The 16,334-nt window shown below is 42.0% G+C and overlaps 1 protein-coding gene across 12 annotated transcripts in view; it reads left to right on the forward strand.

The window, feature by feature from the left end:
• LOC110529476 (unconventional myosin-VI) overlaps positions 1 to 16,334 on the forward strand; it is a 125,400-nt gene that overhangs the window by 42,402 nt on the left and 66,664 nt on the right. For all 12 annotated transcript variants that reach the window (XM_036984870.2, XM_090242660.1, XM_090242661.1 and 9 more), the window contains exons 3-10: positions 1,512 to 1,581; positions 1,867 to 1,940; positions 2,667 to 2,796; positions 5,155 to 5,260; positions 7,273 to 7,328; positions 7,420 to 7,517; positions 7,842 to 8,006; positions 9,979 to 10,059. In XM_036984870.2, the coding sequence (XP_036840765.1) occupies positions 1,512 to 1,581; positions 1,867 to 1,940; positions 2,667 to 2,796; positions 5,155 to 5,260; positions 7,273 to 7,328; positions 7,420 to 7,517; positions 7,842 to 8,006; positions 9,979 to 10,059 (780 nt within the window). The remainder of the gene's footprint in view (positions 1 to 1,511; positions 1,582 to 1,866; positions 1,941 to 2,666; positions 2,797 to 5,154; positions 5,261 to 7,272; positions 7,329 to 7,419; positions 7,518 to 7,841; positions 8,007 to 9,978; positions 10,060 to 16,334) is intronic.

Genomic DNA, 16,334 nt, shown 5'->3' on the forward strand with positions numbered 1-16,334 from the left:
GGGGAGGAGAGAGAGAGAAGGGAGGGGTGGAGAGAGAGAGAAGGGAGGGGTGGAGAGAGAAGGAAGGACTAGTAAATCTCATCAGTCAGACTAACCCTTTGGTGTTCTATCACACCCTGAATCACGCTTACTTACTCGCGATGTGCTTTGAGATGCTTTTAGGATTCTGAAATAACCCATAGTGTCCATCAGATGTGTTTACCCTAAACACAACACGTGCTATGAGTAACAAACACACACACCCTACTAACGCCAGACTAGCTCCAGCCTCTAGTGAATATCGCGATGTGGCTGTACTCTGCAGTGGAGGTGCTGACTAACGACCATGGGCTGGAAGAGCTTGCAGCCAGCCAACACCTCTCTAGCTAGCTCCCAGATCCTGTTTCTGCCTCTCTCCAAATAATCAATTGTCCCCTGATTTGTCACTTACTGCTGCGTATGCCAGGCCCTTGAGCTTGGCCCCGCCAGCAATGGCAACTGAACAGTCAGTATTTTTAGTAGCTCATTGGGAGTGCAAATATAACACATTGACAGACTTTCAAAGACTCATGATTTATATCATTAAAAGCAAGCAGATTGATTGGAATCCAAATATACCTAATGATTAAAATGTTCTGCTTTCTCTCTCCTTTGGGTATTGTTTAATGTTCTGCTTTCTCTCTCCTTTGGGTATTGTTTAATGTTCTGCTTTCTCTCTGCTTTGGGTATTGTTTAATGTTCTGCTTTCTCTCTCCTTTGGGTATTGTTTAATGTTCTGCTTTCTCTCTCCTTTGGGTATTGTTTAATGTTCTGCTTTCTCTCTCCTTTGGGTATTGTTTAATGTTCTGCTTTCTCTCTCCTTTGGTATTGTTTAATGTTCTGCTTTCTCTCTGCTTTGGGTATTGTTTAATGTTCTGCTTTCTCTCTCCTTTGGGTATTGTTTAATGTTCTGCTTTCTCTCTCCTTTGGGTATTGTTTAATGTTCTGCTTTCTCTCTGCTTTGGGTATTGTTTAATGTTCTGCTTTCTCTCTCCTTTGGGTATTGTTTAATGTTCTGCTTTCTCTCTGCTTTGGGTATTGTTTAATGTTCTGTTTTCTCTCTCCTTTGGGTATTGTTTAATGTTCTGCTTTCTCTCTCCTTTGGGTATTGTTTAATGTTCTGCTTTCTCTCTCCTTTGGGTATTGTTTAATGTTCTGCTTTCTCTCTGCTTTGGGTATTGTTTAATGTTCTGCTTTCTCTCTGCTTTGGGTATTGTTTAATGTTCTGCTTTCTCTCTGCTTTGGGTATTGTTTAATGTTCTGCTTTCTCTCTCCTTTGGGTATTGTTTAATGTTCTGCTTTCTCTCTCATTTGGGTATTGTTTAATGTTCTGCTTTCTCTCTCATTTGGGTATTGTTTAATGTTCTGAGCCACGTGAACTTGATGTAGTTGGCCACTCTTCAACAAAGACAACAGCCTAGTGTCAGCATAGTGGCATGCTAAAAGTACAAAAGACTAGTTGATCATCTGTTACCTCCATCTTGTTTTTTCAGAGCTTTACGGCCCAGATCAACCAAGTGTTTCCGGCTGAGGATGATGTCAACAAACATGTGGAAGACAACTGTGAGTTTGTTTTACCTAAAGGCTTCAGTCTCCACAAGGTTTTTGTTTCTCACCATCTCATAAAGCTACCCTAACTGACACCTAAGTGTTTTTACAGCACTATATGAAGTTATGAACTAAATTACAACCCTGAAACTGTTGCTCGATGCAAATGATTCCCCTGAGGATTGAGGAATGTCATTTTGTGCCATTAAGTTCTTATGTGTTTTTCATTTTGATCCATCCTCTTCTCTTGACAGTTGTGATTAGTCTGGCTTAACTTACTTCAGATCTGTTGTTTTTCAGGTTCTTTAATGTACTTGAATGAAGCCACACTCTTGAACAACGTCCGTGTGCGGTATAGTAAAGACAGAATTTATGTAAGTACTTTATAACAGACATAGCTATATCCTGCTGTCTTCCTCATCAATCTGGTCTGCGCAATGGTGAACAGGCCACAGGTTGAACCAGCAGGGGTGAGTTCAATAGAACACCCACTCATTATCATGCTAAAGCCCTGTCACTTCAGTCTCTCTGTGCCTACTGTATGTGTTGTGGTGGGTCCCCTCCCTCCCTGCTTCCCAGTGTGACAGGCGTGATGGGCTTGTCATTGTCACTCAGGGCTGTGTCAGGTGTTTGCTGGGAGGTAGGCCAGTTACAGTGGCACACACACACAGCTAGCTCTTGTTGTCACTCTCCCTGCTGGCCCCTGTGTCTACCCCAGGCTCAGGTGACCTCTATAATCAGCCAGGGAGCAGAACAGAGCCAGGGAGTGCTATCCTGTTCCCCACTGAACTTAATTAGGTCCTCTGATGTGACAGGGGGCAGGCAGGGGGACGTGAATGACGGCAGGTGCGGAGAGGAGACCGGTGGGACACTTGTTTTCCAACAGGTGGCATCTAGTGGTTGCAGTGAGAAACAGCCTACTTTGTCCTATGAAGTGACAATTCCTTTTAGCAGTGATGGGACTCAAGTGTTTTCTTAGGTCACTGAGAAAAAACTGGGTGTCATATCAACACAAATGTACGCTAGTACAGCATCTCACTAAAAACAGATTCCTATATGTGTACTAGAGTATTTCTGACTTCTCTTTGTTTTTCTCCCAGACGTTTGTAGCTAATATCCTGATAGCAGTGAACCCCTACTATGACATTCCAAAGCTCTATGCTCCCGAGACCATTAAACAGTACCATGGGAGGTCCCTGGGCACCCTTCCGCCCCACGTCTACGCTATTGGTGAGAACTGGGAAGGAAGGTTCCAAATGGCACTCTATTCCCTGTATAGTGCATTACTTTTGATCAGTGCTCTATGGGCACTATATAGGTCAAAAGTAGTGTGCTATGTAGAGAATAGGGTGCCATTCGGGACTCACACAAAGTCCCACACAAAGTCCCTGCCACTTTTGGGCTGACAATGTGTTACGCTTTCACATCTGCCCACCAGAGGGCAGTCTATAGTCATTTTGCTTACCAGTGTGATTTAGCTACCTATTAACAGGGTTGGGGAGTAACGGATTACATGTAATCTGAGCCGTTACATGTAAGGGATTGCAAAAAAACTAACTGTAATCCGTTATGTTACCAGCAAAAATATTGTAATCAGATTACAAATGCTTTTGAAAAAGTAGATGATTACTTCAAGGATTACTTTTACATTCAGAAAGGATGTTTACAAAAAAAAATCTTTGACACTTCTCTGTTTTCTCAATGACATTCAAATCAGCATTTAAAAAAGGCACAAATGTGTTCCACCTGAGCGAGTGTGACCAGAGGTCAGACACCCCTATGACGACACACCAAATGTGTTTGATGGATCGCGGGAAAAGAGCAGGAATGGACTTTTGTAGGCTACAGTCCAAACTATGTCTTCCAATGGTGTGACTATCCAACTTGAATAAACGCTCGGAGATAAGGATGACCGCAGTGGTGTAGTCTACGGCGATAGAGAGATCATTTATTGTTGATATCTATATAGCGCATTGATGTAAATCACACTGCTGCTCTCTCATTTAGCTATTTGCGCCTTACAGATTTTGGTTGTTGTCGCTGACTGTTCACAAATGTGTATTTGAGCCCAATAATGGTTGAATTCAAGAAGTTTAATTTGCCTATCAATCATTATTTTCGAAACCAGTGGACAGCCTGTGAAAATGCGCTCTTGCAGCAGCTGCATAGTGCGGATCCCATCCCAAGTCTGGCTTCTATTACTCAGTCTAATTCATGCTGATATAACATTTAAAAAATCCATTGGCCTGATGGACACATTCTCAAACTCGCACACTTTTGATAGACTTAATGGAGCAATCTGTAGATGCTACATCCATTTGGACTTATAAATTGTATATGCATCCATTGATTGTTGAAGAATATAACTTATAAATGCCTGATGATTTTAGTTCAACTGTCACACTCCATGAGAACCCAAAATATAACCTTGTTTTACCCCAACGTTTGTAAACAAAATAAATGTAAACAAACACTGTATAGCCTCATAACATGGTTAAAACAATCATTTTGATATCATGGATGGTCAGTCTCTGCATCCATATCTCTGTCTATTAATTTGAGCGGTTACATTTTTCGAGGCCCATCCCTCAGCTTTTCCCCCCAAAAAAGGCGGGGCAGGTATTTTGTTATTGAAACATTTTGTTATTGAAACAATAGGCCTATAGTAAATGCAGCATATGGCATTCCTTTTTCACGTCAATAGCACTTTCAATAGTGCTCAAAGCATGCCATTCCATGAGAGCAGTATTTATTTTTCAACTTTAATCAATGAGCCCAATCAGTCCTCCATGACAACACAATCATAAACATCAGAGTAGGGCTGGCTAATAAGTCCTTAGTTTTGGGGTCGTGCTCAGGTAAAACAATTTGGCTAAACTTACACTTCCATTTTTCCAAGTCCTATTCTTGAAGATCAAGATAATTTATTTGAATGACTGGAATTCTGATAGACTTTGGTTTTTAATGTAAAGATATCATTTAATTGTATTATATGTAGTAGAAAGCGATGGGTTAGAAGAAGCCTACATAACCAACCCATAAAGTAACGTGCAACATCCATATATGGCCAGATATGTGAACTTTAACATTATTCATCCTGCAATAGATGTCGTTCAATTGGTAGCATATACATTTTTGTCTTCTTCTAATGCCTCTTAAGGGGGAAGTTAATCTTTAAAAAGTATCGAAATGTAATCAGATTACATTACTGAGTTTGGGTAATCCACAAGTGAAGTTACTGATTAGAATTTTGGACAGGTAACTAGTAACGGATTACATTTAGAAAGTAACCTACCCAACCCTGCCTATTAACAGTGAGCATTCATTATGCAGTGTGACTTTGCTAATGCAAACATCATCTTGAGGATTCCATTCAGAGAAGTTGTATGTCACTGAGGTAAATGGTTAACAATGAATACTGTCATCTAGAATGTGATTTAGAAGTACAAGGAGCATTCATTGTACAGTTTGCATGTCTAATGCAACCATAGGCTTAATTTATGATCCCATTGAGATACATTTTGTATCACTGAGGGAAAGGAGAGGGTTAACAAATTGTAAACAACCGTCTGGATGTCTGTGTGTCAGCTGACAAGGCCTACAGGGACATGAGGGTGCTGAAGATGAGCCAGTCCATCATCGTGTCCGGGGAGTCTGGTGCCGGGAAGACTGAGAACACCAAGTTTGTCCTCCGGTAAAGTCATGACATTCCCTGTGTATCGTCAACACACAGGATGTGTCCCAAATGGCACACCAATCCTTATGTAGTGCATTATTTTATGTTTTACCAGAGCTAGTCAAAAGTAGTGCACTATATAAGGATTAGGGTACCATTTGGGACACAGACCCAGTCTGATCTGGCAGGCTGTTTCTAATGGTTCATGTAAAATAAGTATATTCTGAGAGTACTGACATTAAAGCGGAAGCTCACAAATGTTTACCTGTAGACCTATTTTCACTCTATATGATTGTAGTTGATCCCTAGAACTGTTTTTTTATATATACAGTTGAAGTTGGAAGTTTACATACACCTTAGCCAAATACATTTAAACTCAGTATTTCACAATTCCTGACATTTAATCCTAGCTAAAATTCCCTGTCTTAGGATCACCACTTTATTTGAAGAATGTGAAATGTCAGAATAATAATAGAGAGAGTGATTTATTTCAGCTTTTATTTATTTCATCACATTCCCAGTGGGTCAGAAGGTTACATACACTCAATTAGTATTTGGTAGCATTGCCTTTAAAATGTTTGACTTGGGTCCAACATTTCGGGTAGCCTTCCACAAGCTTCTCACAATAAGTTGGGTGAATTTTTGGCCCATTCCTCCTGACAGAGCTGGTGTACTTGAGTCAGGTTTGTAGGCCTCCTTACTCGCACATGCTTTTTCAGTTCTGCCCACAAACGCTCTATAGGATTGAGGTCAGGGCTTTGTGATGGCCACTCCAATACCTTGACTTTGTTGTCCTTAAGCCATTTTGCCACAGCTTTGGAAGTATTATTGGGGTCATTGTCCATTTGGAAGACCCATTTGCGACCAAGCTTTAACTTCCTGACTGATGTCTTGAGATATTGCTGCAATATATCCACATCATTTTCCGGCCTCATGATGCCATCTATTTTGTGAAGTGCACCAGTCCCTCCTGCAGCAAAGCACCCCCACAACATGATGCTGCCACCCCCGCGCTTCACGGTTGGGATAGTGTTCTTCGGCCTACAAGCCTCCCCCTTTTTCCTCCAAACACAACGATGGTCATTCTGTCCAAACAGTTCTATTTTTGTTTCATCAGACCAGAGGACATTTCTCCAAAAGGTACGATCTTTGTCCCCATGTGCAGTTACAAACCGTAGTCTGGCTTTTTTATGGCGGTTTTGGAGCAGTGGCTTCTTCCTTGCTGAGCAGTCTTTCAGGTTATGTCGATAAAGGGCTTGTTTTACTGGTCTACAACACTTTCTGAGGTCTTGGCTGATTTCTTTTGATTTTCCCATGATGTCAAGCAAAGAGGCACTGAGTTTGAAGGTAGGCCTTGAAATACAACCACAGGTACACCTCCAATTGACTCAAATGATGTCAATTAGTCTATCAGAAGCTTCTAAAGCCATGACATAATTTTCTGGAATTTTCCAAGCTGTTTAATGGCACAGTCAACTTAGTGTATGTAAAGTTCTGACCCACTGCAATTGAAATACGGTGAAATAATCTCTCTGTAAACAATTGTAGGAAAAATGACTTGTGTCATGCACAAAGTAGATGTCCTAACCGACTTGCCAAAACTATAGTTTGTTAATAACAAGAAATGTGTGGAGTGGTTGAAAAATGAGTTTTAATGACTCAAACCTAAGTGTATGTAAACTTCCTACTTCAACTGTATGTATGTATGTATGTATGTATGTATGTATGTGTGTGTGTGTGTGTGTGTGTGTGTGTGTGTATATATATATATATATATATATATATATATATATATATATATATATATATATATATATATATATATATATATATATATATATACAGTATATTTGTTTCATTTCAGAGAAAATTGGTAAGACACATTTTGATCACAGCAAAATGTGACAACCTCTAACGAAACAAAATATAAAATAAAAATTGTTTGTGGGATCAACTACAACAGAGTGAAAATAAGGCCATATGTAAAACTTTAAACTTCCCTTTTAACTCTGATTATTTCTGCGCTTTAGATACTTGACAACATCCTATGGAACAGGTCAAGATATTGATGAGAGAATAGTTGAAGGTAAATATTAATTTAACTTCCCAGCAGCATGACCTAATACCACAGTATGGATTAGTGTTTTAATTGCTTTTCTTCTTCATCAATCCCACAGCCAATCCCCTGCTAGAAGCTTTTGGAAACGCTAAAACTGTCAGGAATAACAACAGTAGTCGCTTTGGGAAGTTTGTAGAGATCCACTTCAACGAAAAGGTGCAACAGCACCACTGCATAATAATTCACTATCAATAAAATCATCAGACAACAACACAAAAATAGTGATTTGACAATTCTTTAAAATACTTTGTGTCTGCTTTGGCTTGCCTCGAGTGCCAGATGGGTGGAGATTAGTTTTGAGACTTGTGTTTGTTCCATTGTACCAGTAAAATAAAAAAAAGCAATTTGTATAATATATTTTATAAATGTATGATTGCTTATTAAGAGCCCGGACTGCATCTTTAAATATTGAACATTATTTACAGTAGTATTTGAACCCAGTTCTGATGCTAATTGAACATGTGTTGTTGTGTCACTTAGAATACTGTGGTGGGAGGCTTCGTGTCCCACTACCTGCTGGAGAAATCCAGGATCTGCCAGCAGAGCCAGGAGGAGAGGAACTACCACATCTTCTACCGGCTGTGTGCTGGAGCCTCCGAGGACATCAGGACCAAGTTCCACCTGGAATCACCAGACGCCTTCAGGGTGAGTGTGGCCTACGGGCCTGCCTTGTTCCCTGTCTTGTCCCTCCAGAGTGGATACGTAACCAGGCTGGCGCTGTATTGCTCGGCTTGGTTCGTCTCAGTCGAAAAAGGTATAACCTTGTCTCGTCATTCTAAGGACACTGCGCTGTCCTATGCAGTCTCTGCTGTCTCTGCAACGGGGGGCAGAGAAGCTCCTCTGATTATCGCAGTGCATCATTAATTTTTAAGGAGGCTCACACCTTTTGGTGTTTAACCTTAAGATAAAATGCTGCTATAAAAATGTCAAGTCAGGATAGACATTTGCATGAATTGTTAATGGTGCTCCGTGGCTCGGAGACCACTAGATGGCACACTCAGCCATCGTTTATTTTCTTGGCATCAACTTCACAAATAAATCTATCCATCGTATTGTACTTTAAGGAAAGCCTGTTCTGTTATAGTTAGCTGGCAGGTTTTTAGCTAAGTTGTAAAAACTCTCCTCCTGCTGTGTCCACTATTGAGTCTCTCTTTTAAACTTCCATGTCTGGTCCCGCTCAGCCTCAGTCTCTTTCACTGTCTGGTCCCGCTCAGCCTCAGTCTCTTTCACTGTCTGGTCCCGCTCAGCCTCAGTCTCTTTCACTGTCTGGTCCCGCTCAGCTTCAGTCTCTTTCACTGTCTGGTCCCGCTCAGCTTCAGTCTCTTTCACTGTCTGGTCCCGCTCAGCTTCAGTCTCTTTCACTGTCTGGTCCCGCTCAGCTTCAGTCTCTTTCACTGTCTGGTCCCGCTCAGCCTCAGTCTCTTTCAGTTTCTGGTCCCGCTCAGCCTCAGGAAGATGAGGTGCTTTGACTCCACTTCTTGACAGCAATATCGTCCACTGTAATGGAGATAAACAAATGGGGTGATGCATGGTTAATGGCAGTGACATTTCTGCTGATATCCAATTCCACTTGGACATTACTATTGACCTTTGGAGATCCTGGCTCTCGGCAGACATTTTACAAGGGCTCAGGCGCATCTTGCGAGAGGTGCAGATTAGAATATAGAATTAACAACAGCACCCATATAAGTCAAGTGTCTTTTCTTTCACACCCAGTACAGATTTGTGAATTAATGGATCCCGAATTGAAAATGGGTTTGAGCAGCTAGACAGGAAGGAAGTTGCAGTGAAAAGATAGGATTAACTAAGTCAAACGTCAATGCTGACACATATATGGTTTCAGCGGTAGGCTACATCTCCCCTCTCATATTTTCATAAATGTGTGTACTGTGTGGCCGTGCCTCTTATTTCTATCTGTCCAGTGAAGCCACTCTTCTGGGCAGTAAGCAAGGCACTTCTGCCTGATCGAGCTACCTTCCTCTAATGGTCTCATCCGTTTTAAACTTGTTTTCTGCTGATCTGGAAACAAAAAATGAGGTGGGGAGGGAGAGAGATACAGAATCCTCCCAAAGGCCTATCTCTGTAATGAAAACCTTTGTTCCGTTTCAGCTGAGAATACTCCTCTCGTACAAACAAGATAAGCCACCGGATTCTGTTTTGTTTTTCTCTCCTACCCACCTGGGAAGTTGTCGTCGCACTCACCATCAGGCCGTATCTCTAGTGACAGGCAGGAAGAGAGCAGGCTACTGAGAAGTCATTAAAGTCGCACAAAAGCAATTACAGAGAGGGAGAAACGTCTTTTGTGCCAAATATAAACTCTTTGCTGTGAACAATGGTGAATCCTCAAGACTCAAGAAACGAAAAATCAGTATTTGAGTCCACACAGAGACAGTGATGTGGATATATTACTTTGCTTTGACTTTCAAAAGTCATCAAGTTTGCCATATTGCAACTGGTCATGCATGGTGTCCGATGTGTTGACGATCATGTTAAACCATCCTGGACCAGCGTTGATGGGATATTCAATAGATATTTGAGGTATTGTTAAAACTGTCATACTGCGGTATATTGATCCATGAAATCTGCTGCTGTTTACTGATTCTTGTCTATGTTGCAGTATTTGAACAGAGGATGCACTCGCTTCTTTGCAAACAAGGACACGGACAAACAGATCCTTCAGAACCGCAAGAGTCCAGAGGTACGGTACATATCTTAATCTCTCTCAACCCCCTCACTCTCCATCTCTCTCTCAACCCCCTCACTCTCCATCTCTCTCTCTCAACCCCCTCACTCTCCATCCCTCTCTCTCTCTCAAGCCCCCCACTCTCCATCTCTCTCACCCCCCTCACTCTTCATCTCTCTCCCTCTCTCAACCCCCCACTCTCCATCTCTCTCAACCCCCCCACTCTCCATCTCTCTCTCTCTCAAGCCCCTCACTCTCCATCCCCCTCTCTCTCTCTCTCTCAACCCCCTCATTCTCCATCTCACTCTCAACCCCCCCACTCTCCATCTCTCTCTCTCAACCCCCTCACTCTCCATCTCTCTCTCAACCCCCTCACTCTCCATCCCTCTCTCTCTCTCTCAAGCCCCCCACTCTCCATCTCTCTCCATCTCTCTCAACCCCCTCACTTTCCATCTCTCTCTCAACCCCCTCACTCTCCATCCCTCTCTCTCTCTCTCAAGCCCCCCACTCTCCATCTCTCTCCATCTCTCTCAACCCCCTCACTCTCCATCTCTCTCAACCCCCTCACTTTCCATCTCTCTCTCAACCCCCCCACTCTCCATCTCTCTCTCTCTCAACCCCCTCACTCTCCATTTCTCTCTCAACCCCCTCACTCTCCATCCCTCTCTCTCTCTCTCAAGCCCCTCACTCTCCATCTCTCTCCATCTCTCTCAACCCCCTCACTCTCTCTCTCTCTCAACCCCCTCACTTTCCATCTCTCTCTCAACCCCCTATCCACTTTCTTTCCTCGTGCACATTATATATTGGTTGAATTGCATCTTCACTACTCCATGTATTCCAATATCCATGAAAATCACAGACGGAAACACTCTCTCTTATCTGTAGTTTTTGGCCAGGATTCCCTTTGCTATCTAATGACAGACAGTTTCTCATCTCTTGAACTAATTGGAAATGCACTTAGGCACGACTCTGTCTGCGGAGAGAGTGAACAGAATGTACTTCTCTACCCCCACCTTGCTCCCTGTATCTGTCTCAGTGGCTTTTACCTTTACTTAATGGATTGCTCAGTCAAAGGAGGATTGTTGTTTTGTCTTGGTCTGCTGATGCAGTGGCTTCTAGTAGAGACATGTTTTACTTTAAAAGTTTTTAAATTCCCACAAGTAGCCTAAAAGTTTTATTTTCATTCTGGCCAGATGAAAACCTTTTGTATTTTACCTCTTGAAAAATTGTTATCTGAGATGTGATGCAGATAAGTTGCAAACATTTGAATTAGGAAAGGAGCCACTGACATGACCGTATGGATAGATGTAATGTACCACATCAATGAGAATTCTTTATCCTCCCAATGAAATGACTTCCTTCCTTTGCCTTCTCCCTTTGATGAATTATGCATACAGCTGTAAGTACTCCAATATTGCAGCTGTGTGTATGGCACCCCTTCAGAACTCACCGTAATGAATTGTTATTGTTATGAAGAAATGACCTGGACAACACTATGCCTCTTTTACTCTCCTCTTGAGGGACAATGATGATTCATTTGTTCTGTGTAGGCTAGTTGGGGACATCAGAAGAAGTGTCTCTCTGAGTATGGACATTTTTAGTCAGATAACATTTTTTTTAGTAAAGGTAATAGTACCGTTTAGTTTAAACGCATAGACATATCAGTAATTATCTTTATATTGTTAAAACTAGCAAGTAAGTGAAGAGATTCTGAGTACTTGTTGGGTTGAGTTTTCAGTGTATGTTTAACCTAAGCAGATTATATTCAGGTGAAGCTTTAGGTGGTAGGTACAGTACAGCTAGGTGTTGCTTTAGGTGGTAGGTACAGTACAACTAGGTGTTGCTTTTAGGTGGTAGGTACAGTACAGCTAGGTGTTGCTTTTAGGTGGTAGGTACATTACAGCTAGGTGTTGATTTTAGGTGGTAGGTACAGTACAGCTAGGTGTTGCTTTTAGGTGGTAGGTACATTACAGCTAGGTGTTGATTTTAGGTGGTAGGTACAGTACAGCTAGGTGTTGCTTTAGGTGGTAGGTACAGTACAACTAGGTGTTGCTTTTAGGTGGTAGGTACAGTACAGCTAGGTGTTGCTTTTAGGTGGTAGGTGGTAGGTACATTACAGCTAGGTGTTAAGGTGAATAAGGCCTTCATGCTTATTGCCAGTGCAAATAAGCTCGTACCAGGGTGGCAAAACTCTGGGAACTTTCCCAGAAATCCAGATTTCAGTTTCCAGAAATCCTGGAAAATTGCCAGAATTTTGTAATCCTTGCCCATACATTGTTCCATACCATGTCCCCTGTCCCTTGTGTTGATTATATGTCTCTTTACATTGCTTCTCTATACAATTCAGGACAATCAGGTGATTTATGGATTTGGTGCTGTGACCAGGACTACTTCTTTTAGATTTTATTATGATGTGAATTTTGGGAAGATCTTTTTTGTCTCAGGGTTCACATCAGTGCTGTGTGTTGTGGGGTTGCATGCTTTCTCTAAATGCATGATGTGGTTTTGCTCTGTAGTTTAGGGCTTGTGGTCAAAATTACAAAATCTTTTGTGTCCACCAGAATGTCACAGTACAATGGTTTAACAGAACTTGGGGTAAGTGTGTGTGTGTGTGTGTGTGTGTGTGTGTAATGAACATGCACTTGTGGAACGGTCATTAAGACACTAACAGCTTACAGACGGTAGGCAATTAAGGTCACAGTTATGAAATTCTTAGGACACTAAAGAGGCCTTTCTACTGACTCTGAAAAACACCAACAGGATCGGGAAACATCCGAACATCACATCTGCGGGACAGGTACAGGATGGCAACAACAACTGCCCGAGTTACACCAGGAACGCACAATCCCTCCATCAGTGCTCAGACTGTCCGCAATAGGCTGAGAGAGGCTGGACTGAGGGCTTGTAGGCCTGTTGTAAGGCAGGTCCTCACCAGACATCACCGGCAACAACGTCGCCTATGGGCACAAACCCACCGTCGCTGCACCAGACAGGACTGGCAAAAAGCGTTACACCGAGTCCTGTACTCTGGAGCGGGATCAAGGTGGAGGGTCCGTCATGGTCTGGGGCGGTGTGTCACAGCATCATCAGACTGAGCTTTTTGTAATTGCAGGCGATCCCAATGCTGTGCGTTACAGGGAAGACATCCTCCCTCATGTGGTACCCTTCCTGCAGGCTCATCCTGACATGACCTTCCAGCATGACAACGCCACCAGCCATACTGCTCGTTCTGTCCCTGATTTCCTGCAAGACCGGAATGTCAGTGTTCTGCCATGGCCAACGAAGAGCCCGGATCTCAAGCCCATTGAGCACATCTGGGACCTGTTGGATCTGAGGGTGAGGGCTAGGGCCATTCCCCCCAGAAATGTTCGGGAACTGGCAAATCTAGTGCAGTCCATGAGGAGGAGATGCACTGCAGTACTTAATGCAGCTGGTGGCCACACTAGATACTGACTGTTACTTTCCCTTTGTTCAGGGACACATTATTCCATTTATCTTAGTCACTTTCTCTAAACTTGTTCAGTTTATGTCTCAGTTGTTGAATCTTATGTTCATACAAATATTTACACGTTTGCTGAAAATAAACACAGTTGACAGTGAGAGGACATTTTATTTTTTTGCTGAGTTTATGTGTATATGTATATATGTGTGAGACATATATACAGTTGAAGTCGGAAGTTTACATACACTTAGGTTGGAGTCATTAAAACTTGTTTTTCAACCACTCCACAAATGTATTGTTAACAAACTATAGCTTTGTCAAGTCGGTTAGGACCTCTACTTTGTGCATGACACAAGTATTTTTTCTAAAAAATTGTTTACTGACAAATTACTTTACTTTACTCATAATTCCAGTGGATCAGAAATGTACATCCACTAAGTTGACTGTGCCTTTAAACAGCTTGGAAAATTCCAGAAATTGATGTCATGGCTTTAGAAGTTTCTGTTAGGCTAATTGACATCATTTGAGTCAATTGGAGGTGTACTTGTGGATGTATTTCAAGGCCTACCTTCAAACTCAGTGCCTCTTTGCTTGACATCATGGGAAAATCCAATGATATCAACTGAGACCTCAGAAAACATTTTGTAGACATCCACAAGTCTGGTTCATCCTTGGGAGCAATTTCCACATGCCTGAAGGTACCACGTCCATCTGTACAAACAATAGTACGCAAGTATAAACAACATGGGACCATGCAGCCGTCATACTGCTCAGGAAGGAGACCTGTTCCGTCTCCTAGAGATGAACGTACTTTGGTGCGAAAAGTGCAAATCAATCCCAGAACAACAGCAAAGGACCCTGTGAAGATGCTGGAGAAAACCGGTACAAAAGTATCTATATTCACAGTAAACGAGTCCTATATCAACATAACCTGAAAGGCCGCTCAGCAAGGAAGAAGCCACTGCTCCAAAACTGCCATAAAAAAAGCCAGACTATGTTATGCAACTGCACATGGGGACAAAGATCGTACTTTTTGGAGAAATGTCCTCTGGTCTGTTTGGAACTGTTTGGCCATAATGAGTTTGGAGATTGCCATTGTTAAGTTTGGAGGAAGCTGAAGAACACCATCCCAACTGTGAAGCACGGGGGTGGCAGCATCCTGTTGTGGAGGTGCTTTGCTGCAGGAGGGACTGGTGCACTTCACAAAATAGATGGCTTCATGAGGGAGGAAAAGTGAATATATTGAAGCAACATCTCAAGACATCAGTCAGGAAGTTAAAGCTTGGTCGCAAATGGGACTTCCAAATGGACAATGACCCCAAGCATACTTCCAAAGTTGTGGAAAAATGGCTTAAGGACAACAAAGTCAAGGTATTGGAGTGGCCGTCACAAAGCCCTGACCTCAATCCCATAGAAAATTTGAGGGCAGAACTGAAAAAGCGTGTGCAAGCAAGGAGGCCTACAAACCTGACTCGGTTACACGAGCTCTGTCAGGACGAATGGGCCAAAGTTTACCCAATTTATTGTAGAAGGCTACTCGAAATGTTTGACCCAAGTTAAACAATTTAATAACAATGCTACCAAATACGAATTGAGTGTATGTAAACTTATGACCCACTGTAAATATGATGAAAGAAATAAAGCTAAAATAAATCATTCTCTCTACTATTATTCGGACATTTCACATTCTTAAAATAAAGTGGTGATCCTAACTGACCTAAAACAGGGAATTTATACTCTGATTAAATGTCAGGAATTGTGAAAAACCTTGTTTAAATGTATTTGGCTAAGGTGTATGTAAACTTCTGACTTCAACTGTATGTTATATACATATACACATACATACATACATACATACTGTACCAGTCAAAAGTTTAGACACACCTACTCATTCAAGGGTTATAGAATAATAGTGAACACATCAACACATTGAAATAACACATATGGAATCATGTAGAGTAATAACCAAAAAACTGCTAAACAAGTCAAAATATATATTATTTTGAGATTCTTCAAAGTAGGCACCCTTTGCCTTGATGACAGCTTTGTACATTCTTGGCATTCTCTCAACCAGCTTCATGAGGTAGTCACCTGGAATGCATTTCAATAAACAGGTGTGCCTTGTTAAAAGTACATTTTTAAATGTCTTTCCTTCTTAATGCTTTTAAGCCAATCAGTTGTGTTGTGACAAGGTAGGGAGGGTATACAGAATATAGCCCTATTTGGTAAAAGACCAAGTCCATATTATAGCAAGAACTGTGCAAATAAGCAAAGAGAACTTTGAAGGTTTCTTCAAGTGCAGTCGCAAAAAAACATCCAGGGCTATGATGAAACTGGCTCTCATGAGGACCGCCACAGGAAAGGAAGACCCAGAGTTACCTCTGCTGCAGAAGATAAGTTCATTAGAGTTACCAGCCTAAATGCTTCACAGAGTTCAATTAACAGACACATGTCAACATCAAGGAGACTGCGTGAATCAGGCCTTCATGGTCGAGTTGCTGCAAAGAAACCACTGAAACAGACACCAGTAAGAAGAAGAGACTTGCTTGGGCTGAGAAACACGAGCAATGGACATAAGACCGGTGGAAATCTGTCCTCTGGTCTGATGAGTCCAAATTTGAGATTTTTGGTTCCAACTGCCATGTGTTTGTGAGACACAGGGTAGGTGAACGGATGATCACTGCATGTGTGGTTCCCACCGTGAAGCATGGCGGAAGAGGTGTGATGGTGTGGGGGTGCTTTGCTGGTGACACTCAGTGATTTTATTTAGAATTTAAGGCACACTTAACCAGCATGGCTAGTTTGCGCTTAGTGGGACTATCATTTGTTTTGATCAATGATCCAAAAC

This window comes from Oncorhynchus mykiss, chromosome 8 (genome assembly GCF_057628025.1).
Source record: "Oncorhynchus mykiss isolate SJ-2025 chromosome 8, ASM5762802v1, whole genome shotgun sequence".
NCBI lineage: Eukaryota > Metazoa > Chordata > Actinopteri > Salmoniformes > Salmonidae > Oncorhynchus > Oncorhynchus mykiss.